The sequence below is a fragment of the Salvelinus sp. IW2-2015 genome, linkage group LG13, assembly GCF_002910315.2.
Source record: "Salvelinus sp. IW2-2015 linkage group LG13, ASM291031v2, whole genome shotgun sequence".
In the NCBI taxonomy this organism is placed as follows: Eukaryota; Metazoa; Chordata; class Actinopteri; order Salmoniformes; family Salmonidae; genus Salvelinus; species Salvelinus sp. IW2-2015.
The window spans coordinates 10,665,012-10,691,161 of NC_036853.1; the positions used below are offsets into that span (position 1 = coordinate 10,665,012).

At 44.5% G+C, this 26,150-nt stretch overlaps 1 protein-coding gene across 1 annotated transcript in view; it reads right to left on the reverse strand.

Annotated features, from left to right (window-relative positions):
- Positions 1-17,899, reverse strand: part of atp8b3 (ATPase phospholipid transporting 8B3) — a 40,239-nt gene extending 22,340 nt beyond the window's left edge. The window contains exons 1-23 of the mRNA XM_023998635.2: positions 17,687-17,899; positions 17,174-17,353; positions 16,986-17,044; positions 16,825-16,888; positions 16,320-16,411; positions 16,063-16,176; positions 15,010-15,108; positions 14,609-14,670; positions 14,083-14,155; positions 13,876-13,946; positions 13,659-13,750; positions 10,546-10,704; positions 10,332-10,420; positions 9,940-10,133; positions 9,527-9,738; positions 5,017-5,048; positions 4,699-4,855; positions 3,345-3,533; positions 2,917-3,029; positions 2,140-2,304; positions 1,850-1,961; positions 1,695-1,770; positions 1,377-1,500 (exon numbers count right to left, since the gene is read on the reverse strand). Of these exons, the coding sequence (XP_023854403.1) occupies positions 1,377-1,500; positions 1,695-1,770; positions 1,850-1,961; positions 2,140-2,304; positions 2,917-3,029; positions 3,345-3,533; positions 4,699-4,855; positions 5,017-5,048; positions 9,527-9,738; positions 9,940-10,133; positions 10,332-10,420; positions 10,546-10,704; positions 13,659-13,750; positions 13,876-13,946; positions 14,083-14,155; positions 14,609-14,670; positions 15,010-15,108; positions 16,063-16,176; positions 16,320-16,411; positions 16,825-16,861 (2,262 nt within the window). The 5' untranslated portion in view covers positions 16,862-16,888; positions 16,986-17,044; positions 17,174-17,353; positions 17,687-17,899. The remainder of the gene's footprint in view (positions 1-1,376; positions 1,501-1,694; positions 1,771-1,849; positions 1,962-2,139; positions 2,305-2,916; positions 3,030-3,344; positions 3,534-4,698; positions 4,856-5,016; positions 5,049-9,526; positions 9,739-9,939; positions 10,134-10,331; positions 10,421-10,545; positions 10,705-13,658; positions 13,751-13,875; positions 13,947-14,082; positions 14,156-14,608; positions 14,671-15,009; positions 15,109-16,062; positions 16,177-16,319; positions 16,412-16,824; positions 16,889-16,985; positions 17,045-17,173; positions 17,354-17,686) is intronic.
- Positions 17,900-26,150: the final 8,251 nt, after the last annotated feature.

Consider the following 26,150-nt stretch of genomic DNA (forward strand, 5'->3'; position numbering starts at 1 on the left):
TTATGGCAAGAACAGCTCAAATAAGCAAAGAGAAACGACAGTCCATCATTAGTTTAAGACGTAAAGGTCAGTCAATACGGAACATTTCAAGAACTTTGAAAGTTTCTTCAAGTGCAGTCGCAAAAACCATCAAGAACTATGATGAAACTGGCTATCATGAGGTCCGCCACAGGAAAGGAAGACCCAGAGTTGTGGCGAAATCCTGCACTTAAGTGCACTGCCACTTTAAGAGCTCATGAGCAGTAGGAAGGAGGAGATAAAAGAGCTCGTTAAGCTCTATTGGAGAGAGCTCTTGTTGGCGCGACAGTTTGGTTTGTGTGTGCTATGCGACGACGTGTTTGCTCTCATTTGGGACCGCGACAGTTTTGTTGTGTGCTATGCTGCAGAGGTGTTTTGTTTGTCTTCAGCGTATGTGGTTGTACAGTGTTTGGATCAATCCTCGGTGTGATCGCTGCTCTCTGCTGCAGAGGATAAGTTCATTAGAGTTACCAGCCTCAGAAATTGCAGCTCAAATAAATGCTTTATGGAGGTCAAGTAAGAGACACATCTCAACATCAATTGTTCAGAGGAGACTGTATGAATCAGGCCTTCATGGTCAAATTGCTGCAAAGAAACCACTACTAAAGGACACCAATAAGAAGAAGAGACTTGCTTGGGCCAAGAAACACTAGCAATGAACATTAGACCAGTGGAAATCTGTCTTTGGTCTGGAGTGCAAATGTGAGATTTTTGGTTCCATCCGCCGTGTCTTTGTGAGATGCAGAATAGGTGATTGGATGATCTCCTGTATGTGTGGTTCCCACCGTGAAGCATGGAAGAGGAGGTGTGATGGTGTGGGGGTGCTTTGCTGGTGACACAGTCAGTGATTTATTTAGAATTCAAGGCACACTTAACCAGCATGGCTACCACAGCATTCTGCAGCGATATGCCATCCCATTTGGTTTGTGCCTAGTGGGACTGTAATTTGTTTTTCAACAGGACAATGACCCAACACACCTCCAGGCTGTGTGAGGGCTATTTGACCAAGGGGAGTGATGGAGAGCTGCATCAGATGACCTGGCCTCCACAATCACTTGACCTCAACCAAACTGAGATGTTTGAGATGAGTTGGAGCGCAGAGTGAAGGAAAAGCAGCCAACAGGTGCTTAGCATATGTGGGAACTCCTTCAAGAGTTGGAAAAGCATTTCTAATGAAGCTGGTTGAGAGAATGCCAAGAGTGTGTAAAGCTGTCGTCAAGGCAAAGGGTGGTTATTCGAAGAATTTGTTTAACACTTGTTTGCTTACTACATGATTCCAAATGTGTTAAAAAAATTAAGAAAGAAAAACTCTTAAATGAGTAGGTTTTCTAAACTTTTAACCGGTAGTGTATGTTTACCAGTTCAGGGCCGGTGAGGACCAGTGCTGATTTCTCCCCAGCCCTCTCCCTGTCCACACACCACAGCTCTGTCTCTTTGCCCTTGGAGAAAGTAATCTCTGGATCAGGAGACTGGAGGAGCTGCCTGTGGGAGGATACAGAAAAATAGATATATTGGAAAGTATCGTCAATGTGTGTGTGTGTGTCCATGTGTGTGTGTCCGTGTGTCTCTGTGTGTTTGTCCGTGTGTGTGTGTATGTGTGTGTGTGCGGGAATGTGTGTCTTTGTGTGTCTGTGTGTTTTCGTCTGTGTGTATGTGTGTGTGTAAATATGTTTGACCTCAGTTCATCCCCTTCTAGTAGTCTGGTATCAGGATCCAGAAGTCTGCAGGCGTACCCTATGTTCACCACTGTCTCTGCAGAGAGAAAGAGAGAGAAAAAAGGAGTGAAAGACCAACAGACAGAGACAGACAGACAGCGGGGAGCAGTAGTTACCTTTCTTGTCCCCGGTCAGCACCCAGACTTTGAGTCCAGCCTGTCTGAGCATGGAGATGGTCTCAGGGACCTCGTCCTGCAACCGGTCCTCTATAGCTGTCACCCCCAGCAGCTGCACAACAGGAACCAGGATGTAGAGAGTTTATCACTCTGATTTGGATCACATTGCATTTATATAAAGCGTTCATGAGTTTCCTTGATGGGCGTCATCCTTTGGAGCATAGGAATTCTCCTCAAATGTCATTGTATGGTAAACATACTGTAATGCAGTGCCCTGATTATGAGGATACCTTTAGATCTCTCTCCATGTCGTCATGCAGCCGTTCCAGCATGTCATCACGATTACGGGTTGTCATGGCAGCCTGGGCCATGGTTTTGCTCCACTCCTCCCATTTGGCCTCAGATACAGTACGCTCAGCTATGCACAGAGTCCTCAGACAGGACTGGGCAAACAGCTGGAGGAGGACAGGAATATACTGGATGAGATGCTGGATGAGATGCTGGATGAGATACTGCATGAGACCTACTTACTCTGCTTATTATCAAATCTAATTGTATCTGTCACATGCGCCGAATACAACAAGTATAGACCGTACAGTGAAATGCTTACTTACAAGGCCTTAACCAACCATGCAGTTCAAGAAATAGAGTTACGAAAATATTTACTAAATAAGCTAAAGTAAAACATTTAATAAAAAGTAACACAATAAAATAACAATAACAAGGCTATATGCAGGGGGTACCTGTACCGAGTCAATGTGCGGGGGTACAGGTTAGTCGAGGTAATTTGTACATGTCAGGCTACCTGCCGCCCCAGTGTGTGTGTGTGTGTGTGTGTGTGTGTGTGTGTGTGTGTGTGTTGTGTGGTGTGTGTGGTGTTGTGTGTGTGTGTGTGTGTGTGTGTGTGTGTGTGGTGTGGTGTGTGTGTGGTGTGTGTGGTGTGTGTGTGTGGTGTGTGTTGTGTGTGTGTGTGTGTGTGTGTGTGTGTGTGTGTGTGTGGTGTGTTGTGTGTGTGTGTGTTGTGTGTGTGGTGTGTGTGTTGTGTTGTGTGTGTGTGTGTGTTTTACATCTAAGGCTCTCTCAGTGCTTTCCAGATGTGGACAGTCTTTTTGTAGTCCTCGCAGGATCACTATGTCAGCACCTTTACAGTATAACTTCAGCCCTCCCTCTGGCTCCCGCACTGCACACACAAAATACATCAGAGGATAGAACACATTTATACATGTCAGGAGAATACATCAAGATGAGAGACTGAGGGATAGAGAGATGAAGGGAGAGAAAGGGAAAGGGTCCAGGATAGGGGAGCTGTGGGGCAGATGCATCCAGTCTCACTCAGGTAGTCACTAGATAGCCATGCTAGAACGTACAAAAGAGGAAATTCTGTCAGATCTTTTGAGAAAGTACATCATTAGGATATATTTTTTACGGGTAAGCTCAAGGTTAGGGTCGTACATTCATCCTTTCTAACATGGCCAGATAGTAATGTCAGTCTTACCCAGTACAGACATGCGTCGCCTCTGGCTGGTGAAGTCTAGCAGAGTGAGGAGCTGGTAGTGGCGTTTGAGGCCCAGCTCACTGACTGTCAGAGAGTCCCTGGTCCTGGAGAGGAAGACCCAGCCCAGCTCCCTGGCTGCCCCCACCAGGGCCTCTTCGTCTGGGGACGCAGCCTGGTACACCGGGGCCCCTGGGACAAACATCACACAACAGAACTGTAACAGTATCTGGGCGATTCCAAGCCAGCATAGCACAAATATATTTTTTGGCATCTCAGATTCTTCTGGCAATTCTCACATAGTAGATTTATTAGGAGGAAGGATGTTCGGCATACTTTTTACATGAAAATCACGAAAGTGGCAATTTTAGGCCCTTTTTAGACCTATATATGCCTCTTGTCAGACCCTATGATCTGTGAACCGTACATGATACAGACAACATCTTGGTGTCATTATGCTCCATATAGTGCTCTCTCAAATATGGAGTACGTCTAGATTCTGAAATACTATTTTTCACATTCATTTATTCAACACAGAATTATGAATATGAATATCTCAAAATAAACCTTTTAGATATAGCTTCTTATTTTTAGACATATTGCTTGGAACAATATACTCTTCAAACAAGTCACATTTCCAGAGTGGGTGCTCTGCTACTTTTAATGATATGACCCATTTTATACATAGAAATTGACATTATAGATCAATATAATGTTCCCTTTGAATCCATTTTCCCTTCACTGTCTTGCTCATAAAATGTATCATACCTTCAGAATTAGCAGAGAGCCCACTCTGGAAATGTGATGTACTTGTTCCAAACAATATGTCTTAAAATGAACAAAATCAAAAATGGTTCTTTTGAGATATTAATGTTTTTAATGTTGAATAAATTACTTTTAAAATATGTATTTCAGAATCATGACAAACTCCATATTTTGGAGAACACTACAAAGAGTATAATGACACCAAGATGTTGTCTGTACGGTACGGTTCACAGATCATAGGGTCTTACAGGATGCATGTATAGGTCTAAAAAGGGCATAAAATGTCAACTTTCACTTTCAAAAGGGTTTGTGATACAAATGTAAAAAGCATGTCAAACATCCTTCCTCCCAATTCATTTTCTATGTGTGAATTGCAAGAACAATCTGCCATACCAAAAATATATTTGGCCTACGCTGGCATGGAATCGCCCAGCTGTATTGTTGTATCATGCTGAGATGTGTTCCTACTTCTTGAGAGGGTTTAGTACAATTTTATTTTACTGTACAGAAAACACCAAGTATTTACTGAGTTAAATTTACGAACTTACATGGTAAAATGTTAATTACACAATAATTACTTGTTTGCCCTCACCGTTCTTCCATTCGGTCATGACGGTGTGGCAGAGTGCCAGTGTGGTGAGGAACTGTCTGCTCTGTGTGCACTGCTGCCCCCTCAACTTGTCCACCAGCCGCTGGTCAGACAGATACAGACCGCCACAGGAGAACGGGTTCCAGCTCAGGTCTAATGTCTGGGGGGAGGCAGAGGTGGGGCAGAGAGATGGAAGTTATGTTATTTTGTTTGTCTACTACTTCATGACTGATTTGACAATGTGCAAATAAACTGAATTAACCACATAACGTGAATGTTTTCCTCTACAATGATTTGGTACATCTAAATCTGGATCATTACCTGTGATTCCTCTGCACTGATTGACGCATCACCTGAAAAATTCAAAAAAGAGAAATTAAGACATTTGAGATAGAGTGGCGAGAGTGGGGAGAGTGGCGAGAGTGGGGAGAGTGGCGAGAGTGGCGAGAGTGGCGAGAGTGGGGACCTTTAGACTGACAGTAAGCATGTTCTAACTACCAGACCGATAGTAGTAGTAGACAGTGGGCAGATGGGGAATGTGATTCCAGACAAATTTCAGATTACACCTTGACTCTAGAGGGCTGGACCAACATTCAATATTTAACACTTATGGGCGTGTCTATATTATTATTTTAACACTTACGAGTGTGCCCTGATTTGTTATCAGAGTGGCTGCGGATCCGACTTTTCTGGACCCCTCTTTCCTGACAGCTAAAGGTCCCGAAGATTCTGCGCATGTGCAGGATTCTCTACTTTACAAACAGTCTCTGCTTTACTCGTAGAGGCCAGGCTACTCTGGTAAATGGTGCTGGTTTAATAAAGTTGGATCAAAGTTGAATCAAAGTCTGCAAGATCAGATAATGATAGTATTCTACATAATAGAACCAAATATAATAGCAGAGTATACCATTACTGTAAGACAAAAACACCACCTAATTTCATGATTCAGGATTGTGCGAATGGTCACATTTTTCTCTCAAATCAGATTTTTCAAAACTCAACAGCATGACCACTAGGCAAAACATAGGCTTTCATTTCAACTAAAACACAGGTAGGCTATGCTACAGTTTGTTAACACCATCTGCTCTAAAATCAAATCAAAGTTTATTTGTCACGTGCGCCGAATACAACAGGTGTAGACCTTACAGTGAAATGCTTACTAACCAATAGTGCAAAAAAGGTATTAKGTGAACAATAGGTARGTAAAGAAATAWAACAACAGTAAAAAGACAGGCTATATACAGTAGCGAGGCTATAAAAGTAGCGAGGCTACATACAGACACCGGTTAGTCAGGCTGATTGAGGTAGTATGTACATGTAGATATGGTTAAAGTGACTATGCATATATGATGAACAGAGAGTGGCAGTAGCGGAAAAGAGGGTGTGGCAGGTGGGACACAATGCAGATAGCCCGGTTAGCCAATGTGCGGGAGCACTGGTTGGTCGGCCCAATTGAGGTAGTATGTACATGTAGATATGGTTAAAGTGACTATGCATATATGATGAAAAGAGAGTAGCAGTAGCGTAAAAGAGGGGTTGGCGGGTGGTGGGTGGCGGGACACAATACAGATAGCCTGGTTAGCCAATGTGCGGGAGCACTGGTTGGACGGCCCAATTGAGGTAGTATGTACATGAATGTATAGTTAAAGTGACTATGCATATATCATAAACAGAGAGTAGCAGCAGCGTAAAAAGAGGGGTTGGGGCGGCACACAATGCAAATAGTCCGGGTAGCCATTTGAATACCTGTTCAGGAGTCTTATGGCTTGGGGGTAAAAACTGTTCAGAAGCCTTTAGGTCCTAGACTTGGCACTCCGGTACCGCTTGCCATGCGGTAGTAGAGAGAACAATCTTTGACTGGGGTGGCTGGGGTCTTTGACAATTTTTAGGGCCTTCCTCTGACACCGCCTCCTCCTCCACTTCCGGGTTGGAGCGAGTAGTCGCATTCCGCATTCCGCTTCGCTCCACAGGTAGTATTACCATCTCATTTTCATTTTCATTACAGTACAACGGTTTGATTTGTTTGATCTTAGCTAGCTACATAGCCGTCTTTGTATCAAAGATAATTGTGTAGTTATTGAGGTTCGCTAGCCAGCTATTTTCGTCCTAACGTAACGTAACGTAGTCAACACTGCTAGCTAGCCAGCTAGCCAGCTAGCCAGCTAGCCACCGAATAGCAGCACTGTAGAAACGATTACATTACAACGGAACGACTTGATTAGTGTAGTGTTAGCTAGCTACATAGTTGTCTTTGCTATCTTTGTATCTAAGATAATTGTGTAGTTTAGAGTAGTTTAGAGTAATTATCGGTTAGCTAGCCAGCTATTTTCGTCCGCCGCGCTGCCGTTCTCCTACCTAGTCAACACTGCTAGCTAACACTGCTAGCTAGCCAACTTCTACCGAATAGCAGCACTGCAGAAACTTACATTACAACTTACATTACAACGGAACGACTTGATTAGCGTAGTGTTAGCTAGCTACATAGTTGTCTTTGCTGTCCTTGTATCCAAGATAATTGTGTAGTTTTGAGAAATTGTCGAGGTTACCTAGCCAGTTAGAGGTTACCTAGCCAGCTACACTTTCAAACAAAGTCAACAACGCAGCCACTGCTAGCCAGCCTACTTCACCAGCCAGCAGTACTATATCATTTTAGTCAATAAGATTATTATTTTTTTTATTTTTTATTTATTTATTTTTTTGCAACGTAAGCTTAACTTTCTGAACATTCGAGACGTGTAGTCCACTTGTCATTCTAATCTCCTTTGCATTAGCGTAGCCTCTTCTGTAGCCTGTCAACTATGTGTCTGTCTATCCCTCTTCTCTCCTCTCTGCACAGACCATACAAACGCTTCACACCGCGTGGCCGCCGCTACTCTAACCTGGTGGTCCCAGCGCGCACGACCCACGTGGAGTTCCAGGTCTCCGGCAGCCTCTGGAACTGCCGATCTGCGGCCAACAAGGCAGAGTTCATCTCAGCCTATGCGTCCCTCCAGTCCCTCGACTTCTTGGCACTGACGGAAACATGGATACCACTGATAACACTGCTACTCTACTGCTCTCTCCTCGTCTGCCACGTGTTCTCGCACACCCGAGAGCATTCTGGTCGCGGGGTGGTGGCACTGGGATCCTCATCTCTCCCAAGTGGACATTCTCTCTTTCTCCCCTGACCCATCTGTCTATCGCCTCCTTTGAATTCCATGCTGTCACAGTTACCACCCTTTAAAGTTAACATCCTTATCATTTATCGCCTCCAGTTCCTTGGAGAGTTCATCAATGAGCTTGACGCCCTGATAAGTTCTTTCCTGAGGATGGCTCACCTCTCACAGTTCTGGGTGACTTTAACTCCCCACGTTACCTTTGACTCATTCCCTCTCTGCCTCCTTCTTTCCCACTCCTTCCTCTTTTGACCTCACCTCTCACCTCCCCCCTACTCACAAGGCAGGCAATACGCTTGACCTCATCTTTACTAGATGCTGTTCTTCCAGCTAATCTCATTGCAACTCCCCTCCAAGTCTCCGACCATACTTGTATCCTTTTCCCTCTCGCTCTCATCCAACACTTCCCACACTGCCCCTACTCGGATGGTATCGCGCCGTCCCAACCTTCGCTCTCTCCCCCGTACTCTCTCCTTTCCACCTATCATCTCTTCCCTGCTCAACCTTCTCCAACCTATCTCCTGATTCTGCCTCTCAACCTCCTCTCCCCCTTTCTGCATCCTTTGACTCTCTATGTCCTATCCTCCAGGCGGCTCGTCCTCCCCTCCTCGCCGGTGGCTCGACGACTCACTGCGAGCTCACAGAAACAGGGTATTCCAGTTGAAGCTCGCATCCGCTACAAGACATGGTGCTTGCCTACGGAGCTGTGAGGGGAACGGCACCTCGGTACCTTCAGGCTCTGATCAGGCCCTACACCCAACACGGGCACTGCGTTCATCACCTCCTGGCCTGCCGCCTCCCTACTCTCTGAGGAAGTACAGTTCCCGCTCAACCCAGTCAAAACTGTTCGTGCTCTGGCACCCAATGGTGGAACAACTCCTCACGACCCGGTCAGCGGAGTCATCACCACCTTCCGGAGACACCTGAAACCCACCTCTTTAAGGAATACTGGATAGGATAAAGTATCTTCTAACCCCCCCTCCCCCTTAAAAGAGTTAGATGCACTATTGTAAAGTGGTTGTTCCACTGGATATCATAAGGTGAATGCACCAATTTGTAAGTCGCTCTGGATAAGAGCGTCTGCTAAATGACTTAAATGTAAATGTAGAGGTCATTGTACATCCTTCACAACAAGATTGTAGGCTACTTCGAAACAACACTGAATAACTCAATATGATCTAAATGCATATCTCTATAAAACTGATTGAGATCAAATGGTTGGTATGCAGATGCTGCGTAAACGTCTTACCGGTTAAACTTGAAGAATTAGCATTTACGATTGACAGTGAGAAAGGTGAAAGGAGGGTGACCACAACAATGTGTTCGGAAAGTAGAGGCAAAGAAACACATGCGCAGAACTTGATTTGGATCTTCAGCTCTGGGGAAAAGGTATCCAGGAGGGCGGGGCGGTTACTTTTTGTTATAGTGCCCAGCACTTCCAGACAGCCTTGTAACTCAAGCCCTGAGTCTGACACACATACAATTGTAGGTCTTGGTCTTTAGTCAGATGCAAACAAAAGTGAGTTCAGTCACTGTCTTTCCGAACCAGGGAGCAGACTGAGAACCCGCTGCACAATAACACAAGGCACTCCAGGCCCTTGTAGGTTTAGTGGTGAAACCAAATCTAACACACACAGACAGAGGGTGGTTGTTTCCAGGTCATAGGCCATCCTTACCATAGACGTCCCCTGCAATGCAGCACTGTCTGAAGAGCAGGCGGTTCTGGGTGAGGGTGCCTGTCTTGTCACTCAACAGATGTCCCACCTGACCCAGTTCCTCATTCAGAGAGGTGTTCCGGGCCTGGGCAGGGATGGACCTCTCCACCCCTCCTCGCATCTCTACGTCCCAGCCTATAAACAGGCTGTGCAGCACGTGGATCATCTCAAACCTGCACACAGAGACATAAACAGACTCAATACTAGATATGTGACCGACAAAATACATTTCAATAGAGATTCATAGACTGCTGAATAAGTATGCTGTGTACAGTACTATAGGATTGGAAGAGCTGATTCCACTTTTCGATTTCTCGTATTGGAATTGAATGAATTCAAATAGAACTGACACCAACCCTGGTAGTGTTACTCACGTGATGTAGAGAGACATGGGCATGGCAGGGCTGAGCAGGATCACATAGCTCCAGTAGGTGAGGAAGGCTGTGTAGATGGGCGAGTTTCCTTTCGTTAAGGCAGACAGAACCTCTATTTGGGACGACACACGCCCCTGAAATACTCCCGACCCCACAGCCAGCAGTAGAGCCACCAGCAGCAGGAGCAGCACTATCTGAGATCACAGACATAGTACATGAAGTTAAACACACACTAATACACAAAAGCACTTTTAATACACGAATAAAACACATGTTAGCGTGTTTAGTGAGACAAGACAAGAGGCGCATATAACTCAACAGATAAAACCATCTATCTCCATAACTCTCACACTGCTTTACTTCCTCATCCTCTCCTGGTCTTTATCACTCACCCCAATGACAACTTTGTTCAGGACCTTCTCAATCTGAGTCATCTTGACTCTGAGCCGACCAACGTTGCGAAGGATTTTACTATCTGAGCCTGAGGGACAGGAAGATCTGTGTTATTTACATGTTCAATTTCATTGTCCTTGTCATTGATCTGTTAGGGGGAAAGAGAGGGTGCATAAAGTATTGAAGCAGGGGCTATGTATGTGTGCTGAGTACCGGTGTATATGGCCATGCCAAAGGCTGTGTCTGTATTTCGAAGTACTGTTCCTCTCAGCAGGATGTGTTCACTGTCCAGAGGGTGGCGCTCTCCTCTCCAGCGGAGCTCCCCCCGGAAGGTGTACAGATGGCTGTTGGGCTCCTCACACAACACAACGCCTGAAAGAGGGAGGGAGAGAGGGAGAGATGGGGTGGAGAGCGAATAAGAGAGGAAAGGAGGGAGAAAGAGAGAAAGGGAGGCAGAGAGAGAATGATGGAGGGATAAAAAGAAAGAAAAGGCTGTTTACATTTGTAAACCCTCTCCTCCAACCCTACCCACTCAGCCCCTACCCATATGGTCATGTGCCATCGCAATCTTCGCTCTCGCTCTCCCACTACTCTCTCCTCTTCTATCCTATCGTCTTTCCCTTCTGCTAAATCCTACTCCCTCCTGTCTCCTAATTCTGCCTGTTTGACCCTACTCTCCTCCCTTTCCACATCCTATGACTCGCACCGTCCCCTTTCCTCCCGGTCGGCCCTCCACTCCTGCTCTGTGGCTCAATGACTCAGTGGGAGTCTACAGAAAAGGGCTGCGGGCAGCTGAGCGAAACTGGTGGAAAACAAAACTTCCAGAGGACCTATCATCCTTTCACTCCCTCCTCTCTACCTTCTCTTCCTCTGTATCTGCTGCTAAAGCCCCTTTCTACCAACAACCTGCCAACTCGACCCCATCCCTTCCTCCCTTCTCCAGACCATCTCTGGAGACCTTCTCCTATTCCTCACTTCCCTCTCCTATTCCTCACTTCAAAATGGCCAGAGTCACTCCCCTCCTCAAGAAACCAACACTCAACCCCTCTGGCATCAAAAAGTACAAACCGGTATCCCTTCTTTCTTTTCTTTCCAAAACACTTCAGCGTGCTGTCTCTGACCAACTCTCTTGCTATCTCTCTCAGAACTATCTTCCTGACCCTAACTAGTCAGCCTTCAAGACGGGTCATTCAACCGAGACTGCTCTCCTCTGTGTCACAGAGGAGAGCAGCAACATCAGGGAAACTTGCAAGAAGGGAGTAGTGAATCATATTACTTCTGCAACATCTTAAATTGAGACTCTCATTCTCCTTAATTGCCAGCCTGAACACGTTATGGAAGAGATTAACTGTATAGGAAGCTCTGAGGACAGCCAATAGGTCATCTGGATTGTGGACAGCCAATAAATTGTCAGATGCAAACAGATTATAATCTTTAGTGGAAAACAGTTCTTGAGGGCTTGACTTTTTTTATAGGCCTACTGGTGAACCGGTGTTTGAGTTGTGTGGTTGCAATATCATTCATTTCAATTGATGTGCTGCACAATGGACATATAATGCACAATGTCTCAGGAAAGACTGTATGGGTTGGCAGTACTAAGTATAGAAATCAACCTGGACCTAGAGGCCTAATGAAAACATTTGCACACAAAAAAGGAGAACTTCAGGAGACCAGAGGAGTCTAAGAAGTTGGATTTCATTTAATTTAAATTCCTTAAATATTGCAGCCCATTTGTGTAGGCCAGATAAAACCCACTGAGTTCAACGATAAATAGTGACTGAATTTATACTCAATAACTTTTTTCCTCATTGTCAGGCTATTTGATTTGTCATTTTTATAAAAAGTTTATAAATAGCGGGTAAATACTGTAGGCCTATATAGCTATAGATAGTACACTGCATAATGAAACAATCCCCAATAAGCTTGTGTTTTTAGGGTGGACTGACTATTATTTGGCATTAATAGATTGTTTTTAAGCACTTTCTATCCAAGCTGGAAGAGAGCGCGATGACAGCTCAGGTTCAGTTAGGCTATAAAGGACAGTTGTATATTCAAAAAAAATAATTGGTAGCTGATTAGTATGCTGTTGCATCGAAAATACATTTTACAATTTCCAGTGTTTGAATTTTACATTTTAATTAATGAACAAGTAATTACATAATTGCCACCAGCCAGAAGTCTAAAAATGGGAAACTGTTATGCCAGCGATCCCGGTTCACAACTCCACAATGTCCCCCACCCAGAGTCCAAAGAACCCTGGACAACACCCTGGCATGACCCTGGACAACACCCTGGCATGACCCTGGACAACACCCTGGCATGACCCTGGACAACACCCTGGCATGACCCTGGACAACACCCTGTCATTCTCTGCAAACATCAAAGCAGTGACTCGCTCCTGCAGGTTCATGCTCTAGCTACAACATCCGTAGAGTACGACCCTAACTCACACAGGAAGCGGCGCAGGTCCTAATCCAGCCACTTGTCATCTCCCGTCTGGACTACTGCAACTCTCTGTTGGCTGTGCTTCCCGCTTGTGCCATCAAACCCCTGTAACTTATCCAGAATGCTGCAGCCCACCTGGTGTTCAACCTTCCCAAGTTCTCCCATGTCACCCCGCTTCTCCGCACCCTCCATTGGCTTTCAGTCAAAGCTCACATTCACTACAAGACCATGGTACTTGCCAGCAAAGATGAACTGCCTTCAGGCTGTGCTCAAACCCTACATCCGAACCCGAGTACTCGATTCTGCCACCTCTGGTCTCTTAGCCCTCCCACCCCTACAGGAGGCCAGCTCCCACTCGGTCCAGTCCAAGCCCTTCTCTGTCCTGGCACCCCAATGGTGGAACCTGAAGCTAAAACAGCATAGAGCTTCCCCATCTTCCGAAAACATCTTCCAAAAAAAAAACTCGCACACACATTTTTCTAAATAAATAAATTGCCTTTCGTAAATTAACACTCACACTTCACCCCCCCCCCCCACTAGCTCTGAAACATGTACTTACTATGACTGTGATATGTTGTAATTTCACCTAGCTATTTTAGGATGAACGCACTACTGTAAGTGGCTCTGGATAAGAGCGTCTGCTAAATGACTCAAATGTCAAATGCAACCTGACACTGACATATTGTTATTATGAGCTCACCCTCATTTTTATACACTTTGCATTTTTTCCTAATTCCCTTTACTTCCTAATGCTCTGAGTCAGGGCGGTGACTACTATTGAAGGCAGATAGGGTCTGCTTCAGTTATGAGCTCACCTTATTTTGCATACGCTTTGCATTTTTTCCTAACTCTCCTAATGCTTTGGGTCAGGTGGTGCCTACCATCGAAGGCAGCCAGGGTCTGTTCTGTGGGGTCAGAGGTCATCTCTGTATGGGTGGCGTCCAGGGCCTGCCGGTACTTTAGATTGGTCTCTCTGCAAAGACAGGGACCACGGTCAGGCTTCATAACCCTCAGCTTAAAATAAACAGGTCATATCTGGTTCAGTGTACAGTATAGACAAGAGTACATTGTCAGTATATGGATGTTTCTGTCCCCTACCCATCAATGTCAGCTGTCTCTACGTAGCACAGGCTGTGTGGCTCAGAGCTGCAGAGGAGCAGTAGATCTGCCTACAAGGGATACAGAAGGAGAAGATGTCTATAGAGAGAAGCACAAAGGGAGATGGGCGACCAGACAGTCAGGGCTAGGGAACCGCTTTGGTGGTGCTGAATCAGCTGAAGCTAAAGCCTAGGCATGGAAACTCACCGGGATTATCTGGTCTTTGTGAATCCGCAACACATCTCCCACACACACATCCTTCCACTGGGATGGGCTGAAACTGAGACGTGGAGTGGAGAGAGACAGAAGGTAGAGAGACAGAAGGTAGAGAGACAGAAGGGAGAGAGACAGAAGGTAGAGAGACAGAAGGGAGAGAGGCAGAAGGTAGAGAGACAGAAGGGAGCGAGACAGAAGGGAGAGAGACAGAAAGGAGAGACAGAAGGGAGAGAGACAGAAAGGAGAGAGACAGAAGGGAGAGAGACAGAAGGGAGAGAGACATAAAGTAGAGAGACAGAAGGGAGAGAGACAGAAGGGAGAGAGACAGAAAGTAGAGAGACAGAATGGACAAAGAAAGGAGTTGAGGTAAAGACCTATATTATTTCTCTTGTACTAGAAGCACAAAGGAACTGACATAGAGTAGATTGACACAAACGTTTAAATGTTTTACAATTCACAAGGGTGTCTGAAGTTAGGTTTGTGCCCTAAGAGGCAGAGCTGGCATCTTTGTGCTCACCTCTGGGAGATGAGAACATCACTGGGTCGCTTATTAATCTGAGAGTCACTGCGTCTCCTGGCCTGAGGGAGAGAGAGAGAGATAGTAGAGACAGACAGACAGATAGTAAATGGTGAATAGGAAAGAGCGAGAGAGAAAGAGAGAAAGAAAACACAATTAGGGGACCATATAGTGACACAAGCTGAGAGATTTACATCCTTCACTAATTGACAAGTCAACACCATAACGCAGTGATGCACTTAACCACAGAATGCTCCATGCAAAACATAATCGCTGCTGGAGGAGAGAAGCTAGCTAAAATCTATGCAACTTGGAAGATCAGTTTGTCAATGAGTACAAGGAGTAAATGAGGACAATGAATAAGAGAGGTGCGTGATTGGAGGGTGAGTGAGTGAGCTCACCAGGTCATTGGCCAGGTCTTTAAGCCCCCGTACTGACAGCACTATTACCAGGGGAATGGTGGTGGTGTACCAGGGGATGGACGAGATGGCAGGGACACACTGGAAACACACACACACATGCACATATGCATGCACTCTAGTGCTGAGCGATTAACCAAGATTTTTATTGTTGTTGTTATTAAGCAACTAATTGACCGACGTTGGTTCAATTACTTGAATACCATTTTTTTTTTGTGAGCCCAACGAGCTGTTTCTCTAGAGAGAAATCAAATTATTCCCGAGAGAAATCAAGTCAAGAACTATCTGGACTGAAGGAAGTTGTAGTTCACATTAAGCAAATATTTAACCTAGTTCAGTGCATAAATGTGGTAATTGCCTTCAATGACCATAATCCATTGTGCCTGTTCTTTCCTGCTCGGACAGAGACGGATACACTTTTACAGCTGCTACATTAGGTTAGATGGACACACCGCATAGAACGCATGAGAGAGGAACGTACACAACACAACAACGAGAGGGATAGAGAAGAATGTGATAGTATGCCTTATCTACTTTGAAGAACTAGTCAAATGATTTTGTCAGACATACTTAGGATATAAAATTTGAATGTTCACTATTTTCGGATTTAGAATTTCCATTAAAAAGCTCTAAAGTCATTTCAATGTCATTATTTCATAATGCATTTAATGTTTAAAAAAAATATCAAAACCAAAATCAAAAAACCCTAATTATGTTTTAATAATTGGACTGAAACCGAACTGACCTAAAAAAGCACTGTTCGCTCAGCACTAATGCACGCACACACACACACACACACACACACACACATTGAGTACCACATTCACTGAATCACAAGTATAAATTGCACATAAGCTGCTCATACTAGAACACTAGTCTAAAACAATCGAAAATATTACCATTCTTTTGTCAACATATATACAGATAAATAAAATCACTCATGTCAAATATTGCCCCCAAAAAACATATGATTTACCCATCCTCAGAAACCATAGAAATGAACTGATAAATGATAAATGAAACCCAGAGTCTGACCTGCATCACCACCATGAGGAGGAAGTAAAGGTTAGCTACTCGCTGGAACTGTTCGTACAGCGTGAGGGGTAGGAAGGTCAGAGGGGAGTACTTAAAACTGCGCACCACATTGTCCTGGCAACCCAACCCAGCGGACAGACACAGAAAGAAACACAGAGAGAGAGACACAAGGGAGACGTGAGTGTTTGTCAATTAGTGGGTTAGTGTGTTTGTGCCTACAGTGTTGGGTTACAACAACACAGTGTACTGTGACTCACGGCATATCGGCCCCAGCGGAAACACAGAAAGGATCTCCGCTGTCGATGTTTGTGGAAGTGGCGGCTGTTTGCTCTCACCTCCCACGTAATATCTGTTAAAGACAGGGTTAAAGAAAAGCCTATTACAACCACAAATTGGCTTTCTCTATCACCAATGAGATTTGAGGAGGGCATAGCACAGGGACTAGGTCACGTCACTGTCCATCACATATGGGGTAGGATGAGATCATGTGTGTGTGTGTGTGTGTGTGTGTGTTTGTGTGACAGACTGTAGTGTGTTATTATTACATCTCTCAGGGGGAATCTTGCAACCCCTTATTCCCCTATCCCGCGCCTGGAGAAGGCAGAAATTACTCTAATAGCTTCTTCTGAGGAAACCGGATCCCTTAAAACACTCCGTCATTATCAAACTAGGTCAAAGGTCATAATTTGGATGCTTTATTTGACATCTAAACACTTTTCTTTGTTTCATGCAAATATGGATGGACACAAAGACTGGACTGACCTGTTTCAGGGTTGGTGGTAGTATCCCCTTTGGGCATGGTGCTATAATGACTAAATATACTGTTCTGGAAGAGTGAAATAGAAATCAACAGGCAAGTTATTCATAACATTGACTCTCATGCCAGCCTTGTAACTCATTACACTGCTGCCATGCTTGCTTACCTCATAGAACACACAGAGAGAAAGAGGGAATCTTGACTTCTCAAATCATTGACTGTGACCTATTCTCATCAGAAAGACACACAAAATCCTATGTTACTACTGGTCGTTTGAGGTGACTGAGTGTGAACTCAAATGGTCCCAAGGTTTAACATTTAAGACGTTCGATCAGTAGATGACAAAATACCTACCGAACATGAGTTAACCCAGCTTTGGTTGAAAGTCTTTGTTTGGTAAGCAGTTGGTAAAACTTGTCGATCCAACTATTTGAGTATCATACTTTTAAGCCAGGACTCTCAACAGGTAACACAACAAGAGGCGGTGAATCGTGGTTCGGTGGTAGATATCCTGTTTTCATCTGTCACCATGACCTAAAGAGGAGTAATGATCGTATTCAGTGGAATGAATGTCGACACAGTTCACCTCAGATAGACCAGAGAGAGGGACTCCACCTCCTTAGCTATAACTCTCTAATTCCCTCTTCTCCTTACAAAGAAAAGAGATAACAGGTAAATGTTACCTGATGACAACAAACACCAACCCTAAACACTAGCCTCCCGCACACAATTTAGCTTAAACAGCACAAACTCGAATAAGCTCCCACAATAAATGAACTAAGAAACGTACTTCCTAACAAACTCATAGCTCGATGTTAAAAAGTTTGTAGGTGTGTAGGTGTGTAGGTGGTCGTTAATAACACTCACCTGTAAACAGCAGCCTTTGAGTATCCCTCCATGGCATGTGTGTCTCTGTGTGTCACATAACACCTGTTACCAGGTGACTGGCGCACGTGCCAACGACCTCAGCAGTCAGACCACAGCTGAATATTAACATGGTGGTGACTTTCCACACATTCTCCACAGCATTTCATAACAATTCACCTGCTGTCGTTCCTCCCTCTCTTCCTGCCTCTCTCAGTCCCTGCCCATCTCTCCTTCCCAGGTAGCTTCAGTATCAACATATTCTACCTGCACCTGCCAGAGGGAGGAGGAGGGAGGAGGGAGGGAGGGAGGGAGGGAGGGAGGGAGGGAGGGAGGGAGGGAGGGAGGGAGGGAGGGAGGGAGGGAGGGAGGGAGGACAATGTATGGGAGAGATGGGAGAAAAAATTAAATGAAAGGTGGAAAAGAAGTTATAAGAGTTTGTGGGAGAACACAAATACCAGTGGTCCCTCGTTCCCCAGCCCCTTTCTCCCTGGCCATTCAACACTGGACCATTGAATGTACTCGTCTGGACAGAGGGACTCATTGACGTCTTTGGCTGATTTCAATAGTTTAAGGAGGATGGGAAAGCGGTCTTACAGAAACAAGGAAAATTATTTGAGATTTAGTCTTGTCACAATGCTAATAAGGCTAACTAACACAGGCCTTAAGTCAGGTGAAAGTATGTATAAGTAGGAATAGGTCACCATCTTTGTCCTGGAAATACCAGGCCAAATTCCCAGCTCTGATTTCCTTTCACCATGGGTTTCATGTTCTTTCCCCTCACAACACACGAGGTCTCCTTTTCTTCCCCACTATCCCCCTTTCTCCTCTTCTCTCCTCTCCCTTTTCCTCTCCTCCTATCCTCTTTCTCTGTCTTCTTCCCCACATCCCCCTCTCTCCCCTCTTCCCTCCTCTCCCTTTCCTTCTCCTCCTACTCTTCCTCTGTCTTTTCTTCCCCACATCCCCCGTCCTCTCCCTCTTCCCTCCTCTCCCTTCCCTCTCCTCCTATCTCTCCCTCTGTCTTTTCTTCCCCACATCCCCCTTTCTCCTCTTCCCTCCTCTCCCTTTCCTTCTCCTCCTATCTCTCCTCTGTTTTTCTTCCCCACATCCCCCTCTCTCCCTCTATCCCTCCTCTCCCCTTTTCTTCTCCTCCTATCTCTGCCTCTGTCTTTTTCTTCCACATATCCCCTTCTCCCTCTTCCCTCCTCTCCCTTTCCTTTTCCTCCTATCTCTTCCTCTGTCTTTTCTCTCCCTCTCTCCCTCCTTCTTTCTCCATTCCTCTCTCCTCTCTCCTTCTCGCTCTATTTTTCCCTACCTCTCTCTCCCTCTCTCTCTTTCTCCCTTCTTCTCTCCTCCTCTCTCCTTCTCTCCTTCCTTCTCTGTCTATTAGATCACTCCAAGCTGCAGGAGGACTGAGATGAGGATGGAGGGGCACAGTGAGCTCCCTCCCATGGGTGGTTACTATGTCTTTATCCTCAAAGGGAAGCTCCTGTCCACACAAAGCCCCATGTATCGACCTTACAACATGATGAAAAACCTCCATACACCTCAACTAGGAAAGTGCTTTCGGTATACCACGTTATGCCATAAGCAATTTGATTGTTTATGGCATAACATTGTCTGCTATTTAGTGACATGTTCTGTTAACTCACTATTGCATTGGGATAATCAATGAGACCTGTGAAGGAAAATATGTTACAGTAAGAGGCCTATTACATTCAATATGTATGGCCTATAGTATTTGAATAGCCATTCTGGTCTAAATTCTTTTTCCAGTCCTCTTGTGTATTTCAAGTTCTCAACCACATTCAGAGGACTGGCGTGGACCAGAAAACCACCCAGCTAGCACATCATGTTCTGAGAACCATATGTTTCTTAGAACTCAGTGAGAGTGTGTTTGTCTTATGGTTATTTTGCATACAACTTTCTGGAAATGGTGCAGGAAAGTTGCTTGGCTTTGGAACATTCTCAGCATGTCACGCCCTGACCAGAGAACTTTTATACTCTATGTTGGTTAGGTCGGGGTGTGATTTAGGGTGGGTCATCTAGGCGTTTATATGTCGATGTTGGCCTGTTATGGTTCCCAATCAGAGGCAGCTGTTTATCGTTGTCTCTGATTGGGGATCATATTTAGGAAGCCATTTCCCCTTTGTGCTTTGTGGGATCTTGTGTTTGTGTAGCTGCCTGTGAGTAGTCCAGAACGTCACGTTCCGTTTGTTCTTGTTTGTTTTGTTTGGTGAGTTTCTATTTATTAAAATATGTGGAACTCTACGCACGCTGCGCCTTGGTCCATTCCTTATGACGAACGTGACACAGCACATGTAGCTCTTTCCTACAGTCAAATGACCAAATCGCCTTCTAGTGGCCTCATGGGTGGAATGTTATTCATATTTTTCATAATTAATCAACTTTTTTATTTAATTTATTCTTTTATCCGGTGTTTCTATGTCAAACAGTTTTGCTATATTTCAGTCTCCTGTGATGTACATCAAGTGTAACATTGGGATTCAAATTCTAAATGTAAGACATTTGAACTATATCTGACATGGTACAGGTGTCTTCTTTTGTTTAAAACCCTAACCATGTGTGTGAGGTGTATACATTTGTTTCGAAGTAGATTTGTTTAAGACGACCAAGAAACCCTCTGTGTGACCATGATTTAACCCACGGCAGTAAAAGGATATTGAACTTGACAAGAAATATATATTGGTACTTTCACAGAACGTTTCCTAAAAGTTCAAACATGGTTACATTCAATTTCTCTCTACCCTCTATCTTGTTAAGTGTGTGTGTTGACTGCTCCCACTAATTGGCCACACCTGAGTGCTTGTTTCCTTTGAATTTGGGTCTATTTGAATAGACTAAAATGAATAATTTTGTATGCATACCAACACATGGCATGCTCGCTCCATCCTGGTGGCGCAGTGGACTAATTCCATGGATAGAGAACAGAAGATTATAGGTTAGAATCTCACTGATGCCATGTCACTTTAAAAAATAAATGTGTTTGCATGGTTATTGTCTAAGGAAATTAATGTCCATGTGTTCTATCTGGGCTTGAAGTTACACAAAGTTAACCCAAAATAAGCTAGCACTGTTATTAAAAGTCTTATTGAAAGATTTAAGGAAGTTATTCAAAAACCTCCAAATAACCTATAATTTCTGTTCTGAGAGCGTTTAATTTGATTTGATTTAATAAAACCTCCCAGGAAATCTTTCAAGGAACCAGAGTAAAACGTTTTCAGAACCTCCATGCAACCTAAAAAATGTATGTTCCCAGAACATGCAAAATGTTCTGTTCTCAGAACATTTAAAAAAACATTTTGTTTTACCGGTCAGGAAACCTATGGCTTCTTTCCCACAACCAATGTGAAACCAAAAATATACATTCCCACAACCTCCAATGAACCAAATGTGCTAGCTGGGCGAGGTGGCCACATCAGTGGAAACTACTGAATGGCCTGGAATCACCATGGAACTACAGCAACTGTCAGGATTTAATATCAAAATGGTGGGTCAATTTCCTTAGGTCAAAAGGCAACATATCACCATTACTGTTTGGAAGATCAGAAGTGGACATGCAATGACTATCATTGGTATCAGTATGAAATAAATACATATATAAAAGCCCCTAAGATACATAGCTAATTATCTCAAAGCATGTTTTAGGTTCAAAAGGCATGTGTTATCAGAGCCATTTAGATATCATACAAATCCATTGTTCAGTCAGCCCACCATCTTGTGCTTTTCTCTGTTGCATTGCCATCTGGTGGTTGTAAATAACCACTGCAGCTTGACAATCCACTCAACAATTTATTACCAGTCTATAAACATTAACAAGACGTCATGTTCTGTCAACACATATAAATATCTTACAGCTAGTTCAAATGGTTCAATTATATGTACTCTATTTAACATAGCGTTAAATGTGGTTATGTTTTTTACTCATACCTATATTTGATTATCCTCAAAAGGGCCCCATACTAAACCTTGAACGCAAGTGTCTTTGTGTGTGCACACTGTGTATTTTATCAGGAACAATCAGTCCCATCTATTTTTAAATGTGGGCTTGAGCAGAGTGGTTTTCTGAGATGCGTTGAGGCATGGAGTCTCAAACCTCCACACACAATAAGACCAGTCGGCCAGGCTTTTTCCACTACAGTTTAACTGCTGCCTGTTATACCTGCTAAACCTCATATCCCTCAGCAAACACACAAACACACAAACACACACACATACACACATACATACACACATACACACATACGCTTCGATGTGAATCTACCACACCACTGGAAATAGCACAACAGGAGGAGGCCTACTTATGATGGTACATGTAACCGTTGGGACAGTTGCTGATTGATGTCCACACACAGAGAGCTGGATGGGCAGCAGACATGCTGCAGTATATTTAGTTGGGAGTACATCAGTACCACTGTGTTGGTGTCAAACTGCAGCCCTGTAGTGCACAACATAACACCTTCTGAAGAGAGAGGACTGGAGGCCCCTTTGAGCTAGCTCCATCTCACCTGGTTAGAGCAAACCCGTACTCAGTCCAATCAAATCAAATCAAATTGTATTTGTCACATGCGCCGAATACAACAGTTGTAGACCTTACCGTTAAATGCTTACTTACAAGCCCTTAACCAACAATGCAGTTCAAGAAATAGAGTTAAGAAAATATTTGCTAAATAAACTAAAGTAAAAAATGTAATAAAAAGTAACACAATAAGATTATATAACAATAATGAGGCTATATACGGGGGGTACCTATACCGAGTCAATGTGCGGGAGTACAGGTTAGTCGAAGTAATTTTTACATGTAGGTAGGGGTAAAGTGACTATGCATGGATAATAAACAGCCCGGGTGGCCATTTGATTAATTGTTCAGCAGTCTTATGGCTTGGGGGTAGAAGCTGTTAAGGAGCCTTTTGGACTTTGACTTGGAGGTCCGGTACCGCTTGCCGTGCGGTAGCAGAGAGAACAGTTTATGACTGGAGTCTTTGACTATTTCTCGGGCCTTCCTTTGACACCGCCTGGTATATAGGTCCTGGATGGCAGGAAGCTTGGACCCAGTGATGTATTGGGCCATATGCACTACCCTCTGTAGCGCCTTACTGTCAGATGCCGAGCAGGTGCCATATCAGGCAGTGATGCAACCGGTCAGGATGCTCTCAATGGTGCAGGTTTAGAACTTTTTGAGGATCTGGGGACCCATGCCAGATCTTTTCATCAGTCTCCTGAGGGGGAAAAGGTGTTGTCGTGCCCTCGTCACGACTGTCTTGGTGTGTTTGGACCATGATAGTTTGTTGGTGATGGGGACACCAAGGAACTTGAAACTCTCAACATACTCCACTACAGCCCTGTCGATGTTATCGGGGGCCTGTTCGGCCCTTCTTTTCCTGTAGTCCACGATCAGCTCCTTTGTCTTACTCACATTGAGGGAGAGGTTGTTGTCCTGGCACCACACTGCCAGGTCTCTGACCTCCTCTCTGTAAGCTGTCTCATCGTTGTCGGTGATCAGGCCTACCACTGTTGTGTCATCAGCAAACTTAATGATGGTGTTGGAGCCGTGCTTGGCCACGCAGTCGTGGGTGAACAGGAAGTACAGGAGGGGACTGAGCACGCACCCCTGAGGGGCCCTGGTGTTGAGTTTCAGCGTGGCAGATGTGTTTTTGCCTACCCTTACCACCTGGAGGCGGCCCGTCAGGAAGTCCAGGATCCAGTTGCAGACAGAGGTGTTTAGTCCCAGGATCCTTAGCTTAGTGATGAGCTTTGTGGGCACTATGGTGTTGAATGCTGAGCTGTAGTCAATGAACAGCATTCTCACATAGGTGTTTCTTTTGTCCAGGTGGGAAAGGGCAGTGTGGAGTGCGATTGAGATTACGTCATCTTTGGATCTGTTGGGGTGGTTGGCGAATTGGAGTGGGTCTAGTGTTTCCGGAATGATGGTGTTGATGTGAGTCATGACCAGCCTTTCAAAGCACTTCATGGCTACCGACATTTTTTAATTTTTTATTATTTCACCTTTATTTAACCAGGTAGGCTAGTTGAGAACAAGTTCTCATTTACAACTGCGACCTGGCCAAGATAAAGCAAAGCAGTGCGACAGAAACACAACACAGAGTTACACATGGAATAAACAAGCGTACAGTCAATAACACAATAGAAAAAAAGAAAGTCTATATACAGTGTGTGCAAATGGCATGAGGAGGTAAGGCAATAAATAGGCCGTAGTAGCAAAGTAATTACAATTTAGCAGATTAACACTGGAGTGATAGATGAGCAGATGATGATGAGCAGATGATGGTGTGTAAGTAGTGATACTGGTGTGCAAAAGAGCAGAAAAGTWAATAAAAACAATAYGGGGATGAGGTAGGTAGATTGGGTGGGCWATTTACAGATGGACTATGTACAGCTGCAGCGATCGGTTAGCTGCTCAGATAGCTGATGTTTAAAGTTAGTGAGGGAAATGTAAGTCTCCAGCTTCAGCGATTTTTGCAATTCGTTCCAGTCACTGGCAGCAGAGTACTGGAAGGAAAGGCGGCCAAAGGTGGTGTTGGCTTTGGGGATGACCAGTGAGATATACCTGCTGGAGCGCATGCTACTAGTGGGTGTTGTTATCATGACCAGTGAGCTGAGATAAGGCGGAGCTTTACCTAGCAGAGACTTATAGATGACCTGGAGCCAGTGGGTCTGGCGATGAATATGTAGCGAGGGCCAGCCGACTAGAGCATAAAGGTCGCAGTGGTGGGTGGTATAAGGCACTTTGGTAACAAAACGGATGGCACTGTGATAGACTACATCCAGTTTGCTGAGTAGAGTATTGGAAGCTATTTTGTAGATGACATCGCCGAAGTCGAGGATTGGTAGGATAGTCAGTTTTACGAGGGTAAGTTTGGCGGCGTGAGTAAAGGAGGCTTTGTTGCGAAATAGAAAGCCGATTCTAGATTTGATTTTGGATTGGAGATGTTTGATATGAGTCTGGAAGGAGAGTTTACAGTCTAGCCAGACACCTAGGTATTTGTAGACATGAGTGCTACGGGGCGGTGGTCATTTAGGCAGATTACCTTCACATTCTTGGACACAGGGACTATGGTGATCTGCTTGAAACATGTAGGTATTACAGACTCGGTCAGGGAGAGGTTGAAAATGTCAGTGAAGACACTTGCCAGTTGGTCTGCACATGCTCTGAGTACACGCCCTGGTAATTCGTGTGGCCCGCGGCCTTGTGACTGTTGACCTGTTTAAAGGTCTTGTATATCCTTCGCGTCGGACTCATCAAAGAAAACATCTTCATCCAGTTCGAGGTGAGCAATCGCTTTTCTGATGTCCAGATGCTCTTTTTGGTGATAAGAGACAATAGCAGCAACTTTAAGTACAAAATAAAACTAACAGAATAGCACAGTTGATTAGGAGCCTGTAAAACGGCAGCCATCCCCGCCGGTGCCATTAGAAAAACTTCCACATGAGCTCAAAAGCAGTGCAACACCCTGACCCGAATTACAGACTTGTAAACCTTCACACACTCTGAGGTCAATCTGTAATCTCTGTGGCCCTTTACATACTACTGGATGTGACATGTACCGATGGGTGAGTGGATTAGTGTGGGAGAACTGTACTTTCCTCTTTGAAGAGTCTACCAGCCAGGGAATACCATCCAGGCTCTGACCAACCTCTGCTCTCAGTCAACCTGTCACCCTGTCACCCTGTCACCCAGTCACACTGCATCTGAGGCAGGAGGTGACACTTGTGAGCTAAATGAGGCAGTGAAACTTCCTGTGTAGAGTGGTTAGCACCTTAGCCGACAGGAGAGGAGCAGGAATCATGCAAAGACAACAATATTTCAAAAGGGCCTTTCGACCAAGATGGTGAACATGAAGACATGATCTGTTTTGAAATTGAACCACGTCTTGTCATTCACATTACATTATGTTAAATTGTCAAAATGCACATGCACACACTTCTGACAACTAGAAACAGAAAGCAAAAGAAACAAGGCCCAAAGGTCTTATATTTTTTCTAAAAGTATTTTTTTTATCAACTCTTTAATTAACCATGTAAGATGAAGAGTCGTAACCTGTCAAACAATACTTGATGTGTACTAGTTTACAGGACACCACAATTAACCACTTTCCGGAAGTACTGTATGTGAGACTGTGCATGGGTGCAGCACCCTGTGTGTTAGCTGTGATAAGATGGGGGTTGGGAGGATGAAGAGGTGAGATGGACAGGGTTCTGCTGCTTGCCTATAGATATGCTAGCTAGCGTGTCGCTTTGTTGATATACTGTAGGCCTATGTATGCAGAGGAGGAAAATTCCATGCAAGCATAAAGGCAGGAAGTGGTTTTGCCACACAATGAACTGAAACCTGTACTGTATCTCAATAGTTTAAAGTGGCTTCCTCTCCTCATACCTCCATCTGCACTAATGTGAAAGAACTGGACAGTTGTGAGAAAATACCCGA